Below are 21,163 nucleotides of genomic sequence, written 5' to 3'. Positions count from 1 at the left end.
TAGTTGGTTTTAGAACTCTGCTTCTTACAGGAGCTTCTATCTTTACTCTCGACACCACCGGAAGACCCACTCGTTGCTTTGCAACGAGCTTTGCTCTAGTTTTTATTCTTTTTTTTTTCTTCCCATTTTTGTGCACGCGATTTCTCAGAAACGGCTCAACCGATCTCCATTAAATTTTAAGATGTGATAGATAGTGGTCTGAACCTGATAGCAAATTTTTTGCATTGATGACGTCACATCCGTTTTTGAGATATTGAGATTTTTCTAATTTTTATATGGGTATTTTGTCTGCGGTTGTTCTCCTAAAGTATAAGAGATTTTGAGCTCAAATTTCTACGGTTGGTGAAGGAAAGATTGAAGTTTTGCATGATTGTTGTTTTGTATGTTTAGCACTATTGGCGCCAAAGCTCGCTATGGCTCGAAAATGGACATTAAAAAGCGTCGTTAATTTTTGTGCTTTTCTCTCTTTATCTCTTTTCTGGAAAATATTTTGTTAAAACATGTAATGTAAAAAAAGTTTATATTTACAACATCTTTCAGCTGATATCAAGAAAAAGGGGCTGGCCTCTCAAATTAGGGACCTAAAGGGCTCTAAAATCTTTTACCCGTAACTCTTTACCAAGGGATATTTTGTAATAAATTATAGAAGCAAATATGTTTATCTCAATGTTATGTATTCAAGCAATGTAATGATTTTATTATGTGTTACGTAATTAAGGGTTTTTAGGGGCCAAAAGTCCAAAATTTTGATCACCCATATCTCAGAAAGGAAAAATATTTTGTAATGCAATACAGAAGAAAAGTTGTTCAAATTAATGTTCTTTACAGTATGCTACCTTCAAATTTCGTTAAACGGCCCCTATAAGGAGATAAGGGATCGGCCCCTAAAACCTTCTTTCTCCTATATCTCCTAAACGGTAACGATTTTCTAAACACTTGTTGAACAAAATTTGTTAAGAATTAAATGTCCTTTCATTTAATATCAAGAAAAAGGGGCTGGCCCCTCAAATAAGGGGACCAAAGGGCTCCAAAGTCTTCAATCTGTAGCCCTTTACTGAGAAATATTTTGTGAAAGGTTATAGAAGCAAATATGTTTATCTCACAGTTATGTATCCAAGCAATGTAATGATTTTATTATGTGTTACGTAATTAAGGGTTTTTAGGGGCCAAAAGTCCAAAATTTTGATCATCCATATCTCAGAAAGGAAAAATATTTTGTAGTGCAAATTAGAAGAAAAGTTGTTCAAATTAATGTTTTAAACAATATCACTACTGGCTCTAAAAAGTACTGAAAGTGCCATTTTTTACTGATAATTTCTGATATTTACTGATATTGTACTGTTAGTGCTGAGAATTGCTGATATTTACTGATAATTTTACTGCTGTTACTGATAATTGCTGTTGGTTCTGATATTTACTGATATTTACTGATGCTTTTGCTGTGAGCTCTGATAATTACTGATATTTACTGAGATTTACTGTTGGTACTGAGAATTGCTAATAATTACTGAAAAAATTTTAAGGCCCACAACATCGTCTTTTAATTATTAAATAACACATATTTAAGATTTAACACAATTTATTTGATTATATATTCTTAAGTTTTATTTATTTGATATTTAGCTTCTTTTGAACTTCGGAAACTCACAGATCACATTTTAGACAATATTAGAAAGCCGGTCAAAATTTGGTACTTAAACTTAAGGCAGACACCAGAAAAATTTTAATTTCTAAATGCGGTGGACATTTTTTTTTCAACAATGAAAAACCCCATAATTCTTAACATGATTATTTTTCTTTTCAAAATAGAGAGATACCCGGTCAGGACTTTATAATGTCTTTGAGGTTTTACTTCACAGAAAGATTAGCGAGGCAGTATCTGTGTATAGTATTCATACTTTCAGCAGATCAAGAGGTTTGAATGTCGCAATTCAACCTTGTAAATTGTCAGTCTGGCACCTTGTGTATGACATTACGTAATATCCGTATACAGGAATCCATGATCTTGAGAATATTTATTCAAAGAGAAAAGTATTACTTTTATTGACAACAATATAAATAACGTATAAGAATGATTTTCATATTCATCATCTTATTTGTTCCGCATTCAATTGATTAAAAAAAGTTGGATAAATAATCTCTCTCTCTCTCTCTCTCTCTCTCTCTCTCTCTCTCTCTCTCTCTCCTACCATTTGCTGAAATCAAAATAGGTAACAATCGGCGAAGAATAATTTTTATTGTCCGACCTTTCACTCTTTCTCTTTTAATACATATGTAATATATCTTCTGTTGCACGGCTAAGTAATGTTGTCATGATCTAGTTCTATTATTGTAAATCTGCCCACCCTGCTCTCTCTCTCTCTCTCTCTCTCTCTCTTGCTCGCATATATTATCTAGTCCTAAAATTTGAGTTTCCGAGTCAAAATGGCATAACGGCATTAGCACGATAAAGTTCTATTTCAGCATCACAACCGCCATTTCAAACACAGATTTCGAGTGTAAACTATTCTAAGACTACAAAGAACACCAGCTTAATATAGTGAAAAAGTGTTACGGCTTATCATGCTCTCTCTCTCTCTCTCTCTCTCTCTCTCTCTCTCTCTCTCACATAATCTATTATAACGTATTTTGAGACGTCAATGCAGAAAGGTATAAGCATGATTATATCCCATTACAGTATCATAACCACCGGTTGCAACAGCGATTTGATTGAAAACATCTCTCTCTCTCTCTCTCTCTCTCTCTCTCTCTCTCTCTCTCTCTCTCTCTCTCTCTCTCATTAATACTTTATTCATGCACTTGTATGCGGTTATATGACCAGCGGCTATATAATTTTGAAAAGAAGACACACAATTTAACTGATTTTCCTTAATCTATGAACGCTTAGATATTATTTAATATCCACGCCTAATTAGCAACCAGAAACAAATATTTTGTATGTCTGGGATTAAGAAAAACCTCAGAACTAACAGAGAGCACTCGGACTATACACACGACAGGGTGACCACGGCAAGGTGTGAAAATTGACCACCTGTGTATATGTCTGGCAGTCGCTGAAAAGATTCTTTTGTATGTCTGGGATCAAGAAAACCCTCAGAACTAACAGACAGCGCTCAGAATATATACACGACAGAGTGACCGTGGCAAGGTGTGAAAATTGTCCACCTGTATATATGTCTTGCAGCCTCAGAATAAACAAATATAAATGGCCGGGAAATACAATGTGAAACAAAAGTGTTTGATTTTATTTGGAAAACAAAATTAGTGATTATGGCCGGGATAAAAACATCTTAAGTTTATAATTATAAATATTTAACACGGTCCAATTAAAGAGTTGATCGCTCAAAATTTAGAATCATTAAATAGATGTTTATCAATTACATAAAGTGGTTAAAATCTTTATAATTTTTTTCTTTACTATGGATTGTTCTATATATACAATGTAACACTGTAGTATCGAGTGGGTTGGCGCACGGGGATAGGATATACAGCAATTCTGCAATTTCTACATTCATTTATTTATGTGCTGAATTGTGTTAATCAGCTAAAATAAAACTTAGAACAAGAACAAACAGAAAAAATATGCATTGAAATAAATAAGCAGATTATAAGAAGAATAATCAAATATAATTTTTGTGGTTGTAAAAAAGAAGTTACTGTTGATAAAACTTTAGTTAGATCTTACATATTTCTTTTTAAAAAATGCCCGGTATTTGTTTACCGATAATTTTAAATAAATATAATTTGCATGTTACAGTAATTAAAATGAATCTCATAAAAATCCCCTGCCTGTAATTCTCAGTAATTATCAGCAATTCTCAGTACCAACAGTAAATCTCAGTAAATATCAGTAATTATCAGAGCTCACAGCAAAAGCATCAGTAAATATCAGTAAATATCAGAACCAACAGCAATTATCAGTAACAGCAGTAAAATTATCAGTAAATATCAGCAATTCTCAGCACTAACAGTACAATATCAGTAAATATCAGAAATTATCAGTAAAAAATGGCACTTTCAGTACTTTTTAGAGCCAGTAGTGTATGCTACCTTCAAATTTCGTTAAACGGCCCCTATAAGGAGATAAGGGATCGGCCCCTAAAACCTTCTTTCTCATATATCTCCAAAATGGTAACGATTTTCTAAACACTTGTTGAACAAAATTTGTTAAGAATTAAATGACCTTTCATGTAATATCAAGAAAAAGGGGCTGGCCCCTCAAAAAAGGGGACCAAAGGGCTCCAAAGTCTTCAATCTGTAGCCGTTTACTTAGAGATATTTTGTGAAAGGTTATAGAAGCAAATATGTTTATCTCACAGTTATGTATCCAGCAATGTAATGATTTTATTATGTGTTACGTAATTAAGGGTTTTTAGAGGCCAATAATCCATAATTTTGATCACCCATATCTTAGATAGGAAAACTATTTTGTAATGCAATGCAGAAGAAAAGTTGTTTAAAATGATGTTCTTAACAATGTGCAACCTTCAAAATTACGTTAAACGGCCCCTTTAAAGGGATAAGGGATCGGCCCCTAAAACCTTCTTTCTCATATATCTCCAGAATATCTCATTCATATGTCAGAAAGGAGAAATATTTTAAAATGCAGTAAAGAAGAAAAGTTCTTCAAAATGATGTTCTTAGCAATATGCAACCTTCAAATTTTCGTTTAACGGCCCCTATAAGGAGATAAGGGATCGGCCCCTTAAACCTTCTTTCTCATATATCTCCAGAACAGTAACGAACTTTTAAACACTTGTTGACAAAATGTGTTCAGAATTAAATGTCCTTTCATTTGATTCCAAGAAAAAGGGGCTGGTCCCTTAAATTAGGGGATCAAAGGGCTCTAATAATGTTTATCTATAGCACTTTAATGAGAGCCATCTTGTGAAAGGTTATTAAAGCTAGATTAGGTAAAATACATTTATATATTTTAACAATATAATGATTTGCTCTTGCGTTACCCAATTAGGGTTTTTAGGGACCAGATGTAAACAAGCTTTATCTTTTCAATCTTAATTGGAAGAAATGCAAGTATTTTAAAAAGCAATGTAATAGAACTTTTAAAAAAGCGATACATTAAAGCATTAGTACTTCACTCCTTTTTCCATATCATGTTTTGTTGTCGAAAATCAAAGTTGATGATGTCATATTTTCTTCTAAAAATCGTACGGAAGACCCCCTCGTTGCTCGCAACGAGATCGTGTCTAGTTATTATTATTATTCTTTTTCTTTTCTTCTGACTCCTTTTTTGCCTCATAACTCAAAAGGTTTTTAACCGATTTTGATGAAATTTTCAGAGATTGTTGCAAGTTGGCGTCCCTCAAAAATGTAAAAGTTTTAAAGAGAACGTCATCCCCGTTTTGACGTGACGTCATTTTTAAAAATTTCAAAAAGTCATTTTGTCCCGGACTTTTCTCAAAAACGCTTTAAGATAGAGGATTGAAATTTTCAATGGTTATGATTTGATCGATTTACCTCTGTAATAAGGCTCGAAATGAAAATCTGTCACTTCCGGTCGAAACCGGAAGTGAAACAAATTTTTCGAAAAAATGAATTTTCTGATCAAATCAAAAATGAATATGTGTTTTATAGAGCTTATCAAGCTGAATCTAACACTGAAAGCCATTTTAAAATCGAACGACGCATTACAGAGATATCGGGGTTTAAAAATTGATTTTTCCGGAAATTTTTATTCCGCGTCCTTGGTTTAAAAAAAAGCGAAATGTTAAAAGTAAAATTAACTCGTACCAAAAATAATTGTTAAGTCGTACTTGAACAATTCGGATTTTTTTTTGTTAAGTCGTTCTTGAAATCGGAAAGGTGTTTGTTAAGTCGTACTTAAAATCATTCGGATTTTGTTAAGTCGTACCAGGAATAATTCGATTTTTTCATCTTTTTATTTTAGTTACTCTTGTTAATGGTTTAAGAGCTCTGCTTCTTACAGAAACTTCCAGCTTTACTTCCGACATTAACAGAAGACCCACTCGTTGCTTTGCAACGAGCTTTGCTCTAGTTCTTCTTATTTTTCTTCATCCAAATTTGTCCAAGCCGTAACTTAAATACCCTTTGACATTGAGACTTCAAACTTGGAACATAGGTAGATGGTATTAAGAAGGAGTGCACGCCATCAAAATTTTTGACCTTGACCTATTTTCTTTTTCAAGGTCAAGCGTTTTATAAAAAAATAGAGTTTGGACTATAACACAAGATTCCTTAAACATACAAACTTTTAACTTGTATCATAGATAGATGGTATATAGTCCAGTTGAACCTTACCAAAATTTTTGACCTTGACCTAAAATTTTTATTTCAAGGTCAAATCAGAAAAAACTTCATTGTTCACCTCCTAAATATTCTTTGACAGAAGGACTTCAAACTTTACACAAAGAACAATTATAATACACTGAGGTGTACTATTGATAAACATTTGACCTTGACCTTGTTTTACTCAAGGTCAACTTGAGAAAAAATAATTAAGTTTTGTCTGGGTGGTAACTTAGATACCTTTTGACATTAAGACTTCAAACTTGGAACATAGCTAGATGGTATTGAGAAGAAGTGCACGCCATCAAAATTTTTGACCTTGACCTATTATCTTCTTCAAGGTCAAGAGTTTTATAAAAAATATAGTCCGGACCATAACACAAGACTCCTTAATCATACAATCTTTTAACTTGTATCATACATAGATGGTATATAGTCCAGTTGAACCTTACCAAAATTTTTGACCTTGACCTAAAAATTTCATTTCAAGGTCAAATTAGAAAAAACTTCATTGTTCACCTCCTAAATATTCTTTGACAGAAGGACTTCAAACTTTACACAAAGAACAATTATAATACACTGAGGTGTACTATTGATAAACATTTGACCTTGACCTTGTTTTACTCAAGGTCAAGTTGAGAAAAAATAATTAAATTTTGTCTGGGTGGTAACTTAGATACCCTTTGACATTAAGGCTTCAAACTTGGAACATAGCTAGATGGTATTGAGAAGAAGTGCACACCATCAACATTTTTGACCTTGACCTATTATCTTCTTCAAGGTCAAGCGTTTTATAAAAAATATAGTCCGGACCATAACACAAGACTCCTTAATTATACAATCTTTTAACTTGTATCATACATAGATGGTATATAGTCCAGTTCAACCTTACCAAAATGTTTGACCTTGACCTAAAAATTTTATTTCAAGGTCAAATTAGAAAAAACTTCATTGTTCACCTCCTAAATATTCTTTGACAGAAGGACTTCAAACTTTACACAAAGAACAATTATAATACACTGAGGTGTACTATTGATAAACATTTGACCTTGACCTTGTTTTACTCAAGGTCAACTTGAGAAAAAATAATTAAATTTTGTCTGGGTGGTAACTTGGATACCTTTTGACATTAAGGCTTCAAACTTGGAACATAGGTAGATGGTATTGAGAAGGAGTGCACGCTTCCATAATTTTTGACCTTGACCAATCTTGTGTCTCAAGTTAATTCATTTTCCAAACTGTATCATATATGGATGATATCTAACATATAGCTGACTTCATTCTTTTTCACTTATTAAATTTGCCCCATATTACAATCCTTGGGGAGAAGGGGAGACATGTGTTTTTTTGTATAAAAAAACAATACCCACTAGTTAATTGTAACTTCTTTCCAACTGTTCTGTATTTAGAACATTCTCAAGAGTTTGCAATACCGGTAAATGATTCAAATCTATGGAAAATATATACACGAGAAAAGTTATAAATGACAATAAAATAGCTGAATTTAATTACAAAAGGCTCCATAATATTCTCTGCATCAATGCATATTTAAGTAAATGGTCAAGGGACAAGGGGGATTCTTCTATGTTACGTCTTATGAAATGTGACAAACGTCTTTTCTCAAAATTTGCTGATGCATTGTGATATATAAATGTACTTACATGTTTTTAATTTGTAATTCTATAAAGCTACTTTGAGAGAACAGTCTCATGTAGCATCGTCCACTGGGGAGTGTTTGGACTTTTTGTGTTGTAAGGACCCTGGTGGACCATAATTGTCAAATAGTATCAGAGTACTTATATATTAAACATATACTTATACAATGCAATTGTTTGTTAAAATACAATTTATCCAATATATGTATATTCATTGTTTGAAAACAAAATATATTCGACTGAATATACAATATATCTATGTATTAATCGTCAAGTCTAGATTTATGTTTTTGTCCCCCGCCGCAACGCGGAGTGGGGACATAGAAATGCCGGGCGTCCGTCCGTGCGTCCGTGTCCGTCCGTCACACTTTTTTGTAAGCGCTCTCATGCCTACAAATTTTGACGGATTTTCATTAAATTTATACCAAATGTTTATACATGTACCACTATTACCTTGGTCAAGTTCGAAAATCTGCATTGGTCGATACTTTTTGTTGGAGTTATGGGACTTTGACCACAACAATGACTCTGTTTTATCAAAAAATTGACCTTGTAAGCGCTCTCATGCCTACACATTTTGACGGATTTTCATTAAATTTATACCAAATGTTTATACCACTAATACTTCGGTCAAGTTTCGAAAATCAGCATTGGTCGATACTTTTTGTTGGAGTTATGGGACTTTGACCACAATAATGACTCCGTTTTATCCAAAAATTGACCTCGTAAGCGCTCTCATGCCTACAAATTTTGACGGATTTTCAATAAAATTATACCAAATGTTTATACCACTAATACCTTGGTCAAGATCCTAAATCAGCCTTTGTCGATACAAGTATACTGCTTGACTGGTGGGGGACCCAGGAATTCTATTCTTGTCCTAACTTATTCCTGTATTGTTTATGAATTATTGTTATCTGTATAAAAATTGAATAATAAATAATATTTAAAAAAAAGAACATTAAAGACCTCATATAATTCAAGTATACAACATGTCATCTTCCCAAGTCAAGGGTTTCTGATCCGCTCTGCCCTACATCAAACATTTAGATACATTAAGTTAAACGTACTTTATCTTTGTCCAAAAGGAGCTATTGTGGTTATAATTTAGATAAATATTATATTATAATATACGTGCTTTGTATGCATTGTGCTTTTTGAGTAAATTCAATACATCAGACATAAACAGAAACGTTTTGAGTCAGCCTATACGACCGTTTTAATCTTTAATGACATGACGTTTTTTTGCAGATGTCGGGTTCCTGGCCTACCAAACGACACGTTTGAAATCCAAAATGATTACCACAAATATTTGATTAACTTATCCATACCCCTAAAGGCAGACGGTGACTATGAACAATGTCTGGTGGTCAAAAACGGTTCACTGGAGAAATGTACTGACTGGGTGTACGACCGTTCCATGTTTACCAATACTGTCAATTCACAGGTAGACACATGTCTTTAAATTAAGGATAAAGTGTCATCATGATCGATTGTTTTCAAGAAAGGATCAATTTATAAAAATGTGTTGTAGTTTAACTTGGTCTGTGACCAGAAGTTGATGCGGTCCCATGCTGTCATGGCGTATTTCATTGGAACAGTAGTATCAACCGTCGTGTTCCTTCCATTAGGTGACATGTAAGTAATTATTTGCCTATCCATAATAAAGTCATACAGTATGGACTTAAGGTACAGTATGGATGTATTGCTGCACTTATAGGTTTTATTCGAGTATCATTGTCTGAATATGGTTCTGAAATATTTTGTTATGAAAATAAATGCCAATTTACGTACCTATTATTTACGTAGAAATATACATGTACATAACTAATAAAAGTTTAACAGTCATTTCGTACAGAACTAAATTACTATTCATATTTCGTTTTAAAAATCTTAATAAAATATATCAAACATGAAAAAATTTGTCAAATTTAAACTAACAATTACAACATTAATGGAAAACAAAAGCAATTTTAGTGTAAGTTTAAGATAATTCCAAAGTTGACTTAAAGCCCTTTTTGCAAAAAGATAAAATTTGTATTGTAAAACGACTTTTCAGGGTGTTTTAAAAATGATTTCATACTGTTCAAACAAATGAGAGATATAATGACTTTGGTTTTCCAGATGAGTTTTTGTTGAAGAAAACTGAAAATAGTGATATATTTAGTATAAAGTGAAACTTAACGAAACTTTAAATCTGATATCTTGGGTAAACATTACACTACATGAGTAAATGATAATATAAAACAAACCATGTGTATTTGTAATGAACAGTAAATGATAATATAAAACCAAACCTAGTGTCTGTGTAATGAACAGTTATAAAGAAGGATTACAAATACTCATGTTAAGTTTACTATGGGATATTTTAACTAAACAGGGCTTAAAAGGCTAAAGAGATCATAGGTTAATGTGTATCATTGTAATTATATAAATTAATTAAAAGAGCTACAATGACGTACATATAGTATAAATCTCATTTTTACTGGTTTTAATGGCGTTTTTTTTTTAAAATTTCAATTCAAAAAACACTATCTTAGTATTTTTTTGTTTAATTTTAATAGTTTTTGTAAGGACTGTGCAGTAATACAAATAATAACAGATTAATAGTCTTATCTTTAGGTTGGAATCACAACATTTGTAATTTCAATCAGTTATATATTGGATTTATAATAATTCTATTGAAAAAAAAGTTTTTCACATCTATGCTTGACCCTTTATTTACAACGCTTCAGATTTTTTTTTTTGGAAAAATGACTAAATACTCAATGCATCTGCTCCACGCGGTTAGCTGTTGGTGTTAATATATTTTATTGTACTGTTTTTATAGAGTGGGCCGCCGGTACATGGTCTGTATAAGCACATCCCTTACCTTCATCGCCAATATTGCTATGCCATTCTCCACCAGTGTATTCATGTTTTCTGTTTGTCGATTCTTCGATGGTTTTTGCGGAAACTGTCTTTACATGGCGTCTTTCATTATAGGCAAGTCCTTTTGGGTTTGTTTAACGGTATATTTTGTTAAATGGATTACTTATATGATAGAGATTTGTTTTCGAAAGTTTGGGTAAAAATGTTTTGATAAAGTAACTATAATGCAACTTTATAACACATTAAACATTTGGCAGCTATGGAGTTTGTCGGGCCAAAACATCGCATAATATCCGGTACTTGTATCCTGTTAGTATATTGCCTAGGCGAGTATATTCTTCTCTTACTTGGATACTTCATTCGAGACTGGAAATGGCTACAATTCACACTGGCTGTTCCTATGGTCATTCCTTTAATATATTGGTGGTAGGTATCCTTTTTAAACTCTTACAAGACTTATTTCGTCAAAGTGTGTTCAGGGTTTGTTATATTAGCCCATCACTTTTTATAATTATAAAAAGCGTTATAACCACATGAAGTCGCTTTTTGTGTTTGTTCATTATATTTATTTTTAATTATAGAACAACATGCACATATAGAATGACACCACTCACAATAAGAATGCATAGTTCTGTTAAACATAATGGAAGTTAAGACAGAAATAAATTTCATACATTTACTCAGAAAAACGATGTAGGCCAAGAACATCTTGTCAACTTGACATATGTATCGCTTTGGTAGCTTAACGAAAAAGGCTTTTCATTTTTTTTTCCATACCTTCCATAGAGGTAAATTGAGACAACAATCGGAAATCACTATGATGGTTATTTTGAAATAAGATGACCGCTATTCAATGTGAAGGACATCACTTGTTGTCTTTTGTTTATTTAGGCCTAAGGTCTTGCCAGAATCACCTCGTTGGTTGATCTCCCGACAACGCTATCGAGAGGCTCTGAAAATTCTCCGATACGCTGCCAAGGTAAACAAAGTCGAACTCGACGAAAGCAACTGCTCCAATGTCAACGTTGGACACGATGACGGGATTCTGAAAATTATAAAGGAACTGATCAGAACTCCAAAACTTGTGATCCGGTCCTGCATTATGCTGATGAATTGGTAAAATTATTATAAATATCGTATAATATTAAACTTGAGTTGTAAGCCTAAGGTATAAAACACTGTTTTGACTCGTATATTGTGTGAAGTCATTGTGCATTTTTAATTTAATCATTTTGGTATAAAAATCTCAATTAAATGAAAATATAACACCTTGTCCTATGTCTCTCCTTAGGTTTGTTATATCGTTCATCTACTACGGTCTTACCATAAACATGGGAAAGCTTGATGGGAACTTGTACGTTAACTTCTTAGTTGGAGTGACTGTCGAAGGACTTGGTTATCTTCTCTGTTTCGTGATGAACAAGACGGGTAGAAAACCCCTGCACTTAACAGTGATGTTTGGAAGCGGATTTGGCTGTTTGCTATCTATTTTGCCTGCGCTGTTCTTAGATTCATGTACGTGCAAGTATAAAAATTCAAAATTTTCTTCTTTTCATCATTCCTAATCTTACATGTTTTACTTTTCCAGAAACACGCAACATAATTCATATTAATTTATATATATTTTCAGAAATAGTAAAGTTGTATAAACTCAAGATGCAAACTTTCCCATTTATGACAATAAATAGATGAAAAATTAAATGAGGATTTCTGAGCACTTTCTGTCTGTCATTCACCTATAAACAGCAAACATGTTTTACTTTTCCAGAAACACATAATTCATTTCTAACTTGCAAATTAATACTGGAAAAACTTTTGAGTTTCAAACGAATTGTCACTACCTTTATAAAGAGAAGGGAAATATATAAATGTTATATTAAAGTTTTAAAATTCAGAAAATTTAAAACTATCTATAACAATTTAAATTGTAATAAATAGTTTTAAATTCTCTGAATTTTGAAACTTTAACGTAACTAAAAAAATAATTCATGAAAACAAAGGATAACATGCATCTTCTGAATCGGAAAAAAATTAGGGAAAAATGTATTATAATTCCAAGAGTTTTTCCATGGCACGCTTTTGATGGTCGAGACCTGCCGCGAGCCGGGCTCGCGTATATGGCCAGACCGCGTTGCCGTCTTATAAATACAAACGATCATTTAGTAACCCCTAAAAGTGTAATATCGGAATAAATGAATTTTGTACATTTCATGGTAGCTTACACTCTGTAACAGTTTGTAAATTGCCAATCTATTTTGAATTTGTTGTTTATATGAATTAAAATTTACCTCGCAGGTCACGTGCCAGTAAATACATGATGTGATTATACTCTTCAGAGAGTCTTAGAGCAATGTAGGTATTGTATAACCAATCGTTTTATTGCGAGCCTTATACATGTCCATGTAATACAGTAGCAAGAACCGTGGCCGTTTGATTTTGGGAGGGATGCGTATCTCGTGAAGTTTTAAGCCCTGATTTGTTAACCAGCGTCGGTTTATCAAGGGCATCCTAAGTAATCCATAAACAGACCTTATAAATGTTTTCATTTGATCAATAGCATCTCAGAAAAATGTCATGACGTTAATTGGAAATGGAAGTTTTATGAAATTTGGAAAAAGGTTGCTCAGATGGGCAGTTAACTTGGTGTTTTACCTCTTTTTAAAACCTTTTTAAAGAATGTAGGTATGACCACAACTTTATGACAAAAGATGCAATAAAGGAACCTAGACAGTATTTGAGATAAAATTTTGGTTTTTTTTTTCGACATGCATAAAATGTTTTACCTGTGCATTTTGAATGATTTACTAAAATTTAAATGTTGAAAGTCAAGTTACAAACGATATACAGAGGAAAGATTTCATTGTTATGTAAACAAAGCTCGAGTCTTATATTTATGTCTATGTTCATTTAACTGAACTTGAACTGAACTACTGGTTGTCATGAAACAACAGATTTAATTTTTGTTTTCTATTACTAATAAATATTACGCTCACAGTTCTCTGAAATATTGGACCAGTATGAATATTGGTATTTTTACAGTATTCTGGTGATATAATTTTTTTTGTCCCCCGCCGCAACGCGGAGCGGGGACATAGAAATGCCGGGTGTCCGTCCGTGCGTCCGTCCGTCACACTTTTTTGTAAGCGCTCTCATGCCTACAAATTTTGACGGATTATCATTAAATTTATACCAAATGTTTATACCACTATTACCTTGGTCAAGTTCGAAAATCGGCATTGGTTGATACTTTTTGTTGGAGTTATGGGACTTTGTGACCTTGTAAGCGCTCTCATGTCTACAAATTTTGACGGATTTTCATTAAATTTATACCAAATGTTTATACCAGTAATACTTTGGTCAAGTTCTTTTAGATTGTAGTATTTTGTATATACTTGCGACAGGAAAAATAGAAAAAAAAAATGGGTGGTGGGGGTAAAAAAAATGTTCCCCCCCCCCCACACACACACATTTAATTCTGGAACAGCCTGAATGTTTGAAAATATTGCAATTTCATATACAGTATACTAGTATACTGCTTGACCGGCGGGGGACCCAGGAATTCTATTCTTGTAAAAATAAGGATTTCATATATATTCTATTATCCATTAACCTTTTAAGACATTTAAAGTAAAATGTAAATTAAAATTGAAAGCGCTGAATTATTTCTGTAAAAAAAAAGTTCTATGCAAAATGGAGATAAAATTTAGTTTCCTGCTTGTCTACTGACAACGCATATATTAAGTAAATTATTTAAACATAAACATGCTTTCTTTGGTAATTCATGCGCGATATGAAGGTGGCAACAATGCAGAAGAAATACATAACCCGCGGGTTACATAAATTTTTTCTGCAATGATCGCTACCTCCATGAATCATCAAGGAAAGCATTTTATTGGTTTTATTTACATATTTCTTTAAAGCTGCTTGGTCCGATTTTATATCAAATTTTATGCCCGCATTAAACAATGGTTATGCTAAGTATATGTATAATAATAGACATTGCATTGCATAGACATTAGTTTTCCCAGTCAATTAAGCCAAATTTCAATAAAGAAAACTACATACAAAATTTGCTAACAAAACAAATGACTTAAAAGGGTACCGCGTTATTTCGCCTCATGTTAAAGTTTACCCCTGACGACGAGACGGGTATGGTTGTATTACGAATTTGACATCGCTTTAAATAAAGGTCGAAATGATCAGACAAATTACAAATAAACATGTGTACGTTTTGTTCGCTAATATTTCTGAAGTTTGCTTTCTTTACAATCGGTTGAATAACCCCAATTATTCAGGGGGACGAAACCAAACGGTGTCCTTTTCTAAACAATCCCGTGATGCATGTTGGTTTGTTTTTTCGTTTGCCCAAAAAGAAATTATTTTTATTTACTTTGAATATTTCTAACTTTGAAAGGAGACTGATTCTGCTGGTGTAAATAGGAGTAAGTCCATAACTTTCTAAGATAAATGGTTTGTATAGAAAACAATTTGATACTGTAATAACAAAAAAATCGGACCAAGCAGCTTTAACACATTATTATCCCCTCGCGCAACTTGTTGCGAAGGGGATATAGCATCGCTACCGTGCGTGTGGGTGTTCGTATTTGTGTATGTATGTATGTATGTATATGTGTGGGTGCACTCCATTTCAATTTCTTGTAAATTAAAAAAAAAAACCCTTCCAATAGAATTTCCTCAACCTTTGCACAAATATGCCTCATTGTAAAAGATGAAAACAAATGCAATGTCATATTAATTGGTCAAATTTTTATGCAAAAACTTAGATAAAATTACACCATTGTAAAGGAGGGGGCATACATTATGACAAAATTCGTTCAAAACTAAAAATATTTATCATAGATTGCACACTTCTGTAAAATAACAAATAAAAAATGCATGTGCCTTTCCAAAGCATTAATACTAGTACTATTACAAATTATTATTTCATTAAATCAATGTCATAATCAACTTTGTATACGAGTTATCAATCGAAATTTTTGAGTAAGAGTTATCAATCACCCAAAGCGAAAGTAGCGTGACAGAACAACGTTACGAGCTTAATGTGAGTTTGAATGATTGTTATTATCCCCTCGCGCAACTTGTTGCGAAGGGGATATAGCATCGCTGCTGTGCGTGTGTATGTGTGTTGAGCTTGGAAGCAAGTTAAAGAAAACCCTTGCACGGAAATTTATCAAACTTCGTATACCTATTTGGCATGGTACATGTAAAAGGACAAAGCCTGGTAGTTTTCAGGTCAATTAATTGAGTACTTTTTGATATATCGTTAAAATAACACAATTTTAAACAGAAATCTTATGTACGATTTGACAATGACAACTTCCGCTTCATTTCTTTTAAACCAAAGTGAAAATTAGCAGTTCAAATCAACAACTTGATATTTTTTGGATTTAAATCTAGTACAGGTAAAGAAAACGTAGTTTTTGAAGTAATGGAGGGTTAGTTGAATGTGGTCTTCTCATTTACATTTACATAACTATATATTCCTAAATAATGCATTCACACACAATAACTCATGTCGCGAGGGGGTGCTCCGCTTAGCGGTGCCCTTGTTAAATTGATTGTGAAAAGAAGGTAAAATTAGTTAATGTACATCAGTACATTAGCTAAAAGAAACAGCCAAATCACCTTTCATAAGAATTTGAGTCTGACATGATTATACTGTAATCCGGGAAATATTCGACTGTTTAATTTTCGCCCCTTTTGGCCTCAGCGGGGCAAATTAAAGACTGGGCGATTTTCAATGTCTCAAATGATCTCCCTGAAAACACAACTGTGTAAGGACGAATTTTAAAGGGGCGAAACTATTGGCAAGTGGAGAAGGGCGAAAATTACGCGGGTGATTATAATCCTGTATACAGTTATTATTTCGTGGAGTCCGTGATTTTTTTTTCGAACGCTGTGGGTTTCGACTAATCGATGAACGATTTCAGTCTGGCTGTTTCAATAGAGCTATGAATTAACTATAAGTTTAATTTCCGCAAGAAATAGAGGGAATCATACTCGGTAGATGTAAATATAATTATACAATTCCTACATGTAGAAGCATTAAAGGATTCAGTCATGGTACTATTCATGGAATAAGAACTCCAGTGATAACATATATAAACATACATATTAGAATCAAGGGTCAAGCTAGGGCCACATTTATCATACTACTCTGGATCTGATTTTAGCTTACACCTGGCTTTTGGTTGCATTCGCTATGATCGGGAAGTTTGGAATCTCGGCTGCTATTGGTGAAATCTACATTTACACCGGAGAGCTGTTCCCTACTGTAGTTCGAAGTTTCATTCTAGGCTTCTGTGGAGTTGGAGCGCGAGTCGGGGCAACACTTTCTCCATATATATACCATTTAGTTAGTATAAGAGTGGGGATTGTATCTTTCTTTTGTATACATGTATTCCTTCAGACTTCTACCTCCATATTCTGCAGCCAACTATTGTTTCTAAATTTAATTAAAATTTTTAATTATTGATCTACATTTGCTATCATGTTATAAATTGATCATTTGCATTTATCATTCGTGCCCAAAGAAAACAGTGAACAAAGCATTTTTATCTTCATTCATGTTTCTTGTGAGCGTGCATAGGGAAACAATTGCTGAAAACCAAAACGTGACAATATTACTTTGCTGAAGAATATGAACATCAATCCTGACGGTGACTTAATCATAATACTAAAATATATCAGGCAATTTTTATTGACAACAAACAGAATTTTGAAAACATTTCCAAGAAATGCTCACACAACGATATACTTTGCAAAACAGAAATTACAACCACTTTTACAATTTATGTTAATTTTGCCGGTCGAGGATGAGAGCTACATGAATGATAAGGCAAATTCTGAAGATTGTTACAATCTAAAAAAAGTACAAAAGTGCGCCGAAAGTGAGCGATTTTCAACGATAAAGTTACTATGTTATGTACTTAAAAGAAATTTTATTTTAAGATACATGTAAATGAATTTCCATCTAAATATTAAAAAATTTAACGAGGAAATACAAACTGATAACTCGTATAAAGATGAAATATGTGCAATTTAAACATATTTGAAGATGTCTTTCACATACTCAGTATATAAATCACTTTCATTTAATTTTTAACAATTGTTTTATTTTTCATTTATTGACTTATCATTAATTTAAAAGGTATTCTGCATATGCAATTTATTTATTAAGGTTACATACATGTATGTTCTTTTATTTTAATTTAGCAACACTATATATTTAAACAAAAGAACGATTGCACTCAAGCCATAAACAATGGAACCTGTTTCAGTCCCATTTTAATGTAGGAAATATCAACAAATTGCTTTTTTTTCGTAATAAACTATATAAAATCAAAAATGTCAACTGACCCCTACTTTGTTTTAAAGCTTAGTGATTACTATATACACTAAATTCAGCGCTTACAGTCGTTGATTCTCATGGTTCAAATATCAATAGATTATGTGAGATGAAAAAGTTTGCTAAATTTTGCATATTTATTTCTTTTACTTTTTACTCGGGCCTATAAGTGCACTCGTCATTTTTTGCCATCATTATCGTAAAGCCAATTTTTTGTAATTATTAAATTCAACCTTGTTAATTCATAACAAATCTGTGACGAAATTCACTTTACATTAAAGAAATCTGAGACTCGTTTAGAAAGGGGAAGGGGTAAAAATTTTAAATTTTTTTAGCAACAGAATAACTGTCGGAGAGTGCTATAAAATTATGCACCCATTTCCGTATTGAATGCATAATCGAAGATATATCAATTATTTTATTCTTCAAAACTACAGGCTGACGGAAGATTTGGGGAAGCTCTTCCTTTGATAATATTTGGAGGTTCAACCATTATCGTAGCAGCTCTGTCTATTAAACTTCCGGAGACGAAGGGTCGTAAGCTCTTGGAAAAGGTCAAGGACGCAGAGCACGAGGACGACATTAGCAGTGATGAGTATGGAAATCAGTATATCAGTTATGAATTTTGAACACCAATAATAAATGAAAAGTTTAGTCAAGAGAAACAACGAAATTAAGTACAAAAAATATGAACAACAATTGAAGTGAGATTTTATTTATATTGTAGGTGCGAGAAAGAAATGTTTTCAACTAATGAGAAGCTTGAATATACGAGCAGTGAATCCTCACAGTTATAAAATGCTAATTTTTTTTTATTTAAAATTAGAAGCTTTAACTTGTGTGAACTTTATATATATTTGCTTTATTCATGCCACATATAAACAATTGAATCACAGTGTCTGGTCCCGACAGTCACACAGATCGCATTTTCCTTAGAATGAAAGTAAAAATCCAAAAGGTCTTAACGTTCATCTCAGTACTATAGCCCATACAGAAGAAAATCTCCAATAGGCAATTTGATAAAGTTTCATTCTAGAGATTTAATCATAGTGACACAGGTGATCTGAAAAAAAACCCCATTAACAGTAGCAAACTTGTGCAGATGCAATTAGGACAGGAAAGGAGGGATGATCAAGGCAGTCATTTTGCTTTTACAGTGAGACAATTGGTGCGTGAAATTTTTGCAAAATAAAAACAAATTTACAATAAATTCCAATTCTGTTTCACCGAAGAAAACGGTGTTTTTATACAATCAAGTACCTTAGAATTTTGCTGCATTACATTGTGTTTCTATCTATCAAGAAAGTGATTGTATTTTTTTTAAATCATGTCGTTGCAAAGACACATACGACTTATGCAGATCGTTTAAAGCGAAACGTCAGGCGAGAATAATATACCAAGTATTGTCGAAGAAGCAACCAGCAAACGTGAACGGGCGCTGATCTAGAATGGGGGGGGGGGGGGGGGGGCTTTTAATTGTACATTGTAAAATAACCGAAAATATGCCTCAGAACCACCTTCCTTACCCTGGAAACTGAATATCCGTGGAACCCCCTCCTCCTGGAAAACAAATTCTAGATACGCACATGTGCATATAATTATTGATATCTTTGTTCTAAGTGTTTATCTAAATACTAAACATATATAAATTCAACGGTAGAAGCAACCAAATGAAATAATTTCAATGTCCTTTTAATACATTATGAATAAAAATAGCAATAACTTCATGCACCTGCTAAATAGTAGTACAGTTTAGATAAATAATTTATTCCGGATTGAATGCTGAATAAATAAATTGTTCTGGATCGCAAGGTTTAGATAATTTAAAGATACATCATTTTTTATATTTTAGACAAAATGGAGCATTTTACCTGTCATCGGTGTGCAACCGGAGATATAGCTTAAAAAAAAATAATGGACAATTTATTCATAAAGCATGCAAAAGATGTATTTAAAGTCATGTCAAAAGAACTTAATATATAGACGGTAAAATTGGGTTATAGGAGACAAACATTCTTTAATGTTCCTCATAAATTTTCTAAACCAGATTAACCAGGTCGAGGTTGCCTTCCTGTCCGACAGTTTCATAAAGGTTGCCTTCCTGTCCGACAGTTTCATAAAAGTGATCAAACAAAAATACTTCCACATACTCGAAGACGACTAAAACAGGATGGATAAAGTAAACTTAAAACAACGATATTTTATTAAAAACAACAGCAGAACACCAATAGGCGATTTTGGTCACCCACTTGGTGAGCAGGCATATGGCTGTACAATTAACAAAATCAAGTGCTCAATCAACCAGTATACTCAATGCAAACAAATGCTCAAGAAATATATTTTTCACAATAATGAATACAATCAATATTTAATTTCAATTATTGAAAATAGTAAGTAAATGTAATTAGATGCATAAACAATATTGATCATATAATTATGTATATTGTAACGAACCGAGGGTACGGGTAAACGCTTAAACTCAATTGTGGGCCGCTGTTTAATTATTATCTTGCGTCAAGGTTCAAAAAGAATTAACTTTAGTCACAGTTTATAGAAATCGTTGGTTCACTTATTATATTCAATTTGCCGAAACTAATATAAATACTCCGTATAAAGTTTTTACCATTTATTGCAACGAACGAATGGTTCCATATAAAAACACGTATAATTATTACTATTATACAGTACGGTTGGTACAACGTTATTATCTCCTATAAGTATAGCGACGAACCAATCCAGGACGCCCTAATACAAAAGTTATATTACTTTACCGTAATAGCTAAAAGACTTGGTAATGTCAATACATACCACTGTCAAGCGAGTTGCTCTTCACCGTCAACTGAACTTTGCTTTCAAAACACCGTCTTTTTATGCCCTAACTTGTTATGTTTATGCTGAGACGTTGACAACGTCAACGTCATAAGCGTCAACTAACTTGGCGCATTTTATCTCATAATAATTATATGATAACGTTGTACCGACATAAAATACATGACATTTA

The 21,163-nt window shown here is 32.8% G+C and overlaps 1 protein-coding gene across 1 annotated transcript in view; it reads left to right on the top strand.

Moving 5' to 3' along the window:
• LOC128176399 (organic cation transporter protein-like) overlaps positions 1-19,057 on the top strand; it is a 55,735-nt gene extending 36,678 nt beyond the window's left edge. Inside the window, exons 2-10 of the mRNA XM_052842699.1 lie at positions 9,174-9,369; positions 9,457-9,560; positions 10,753-10,907; positions 11,051-11,219; positions 11,685-11,909; positions 12,085-12,308; positions 16,988-17,169; positions 18,600-18,757; positions 18,890-19,057. Of these exons, the coding sequence (XP_052698659.1) occupies positions 9,174-9,369; positions 9,457-9,560; positions 10,753-10,907; positions 11,051-11,219; positions 11,685-11,909; positions 12,085-12,308; positions 16,988-17,169; positions 18,600-18,757; positions 18,890-18,959 (1,483 nt within the window). The 3' untranslated portion in view covers positions 18,960-19,057. The remainder of the gene's footprint in view (positions 1-9,173; positions 9,370-9,456; positions 9,561-10,752; positions 10,908-11,050; positions 11,220-11,684; positions 11,910-12,084; positions 12,309-16,987; positions 17,170-18,599; positions 18,758-18,889) is intronic.
• Positions 19,058-21,163: the final 2,106 nt, after the last annotated feature.

The sequence above is a fragment of the Crassostrea angulata genome, chromosome 3 (assembly GCF_025612915.1).
Source record: "Crassostrea angulata isolate pt1a10 chromosome 3, ASM2561291v2, whole genome shotgun sequence".
NCBI classification, from domain to species: Eukaryota; Metazoa; Mollusca; class Bivalvia; order Ostreida; family Ostreidae; genus Magallana; species Magallana angulata.
The sequence above is the reverse complement of the archived record's forward strand: the minus strand, read 5'-3'. Positions and strand labels throughout refer to the sequence as shown.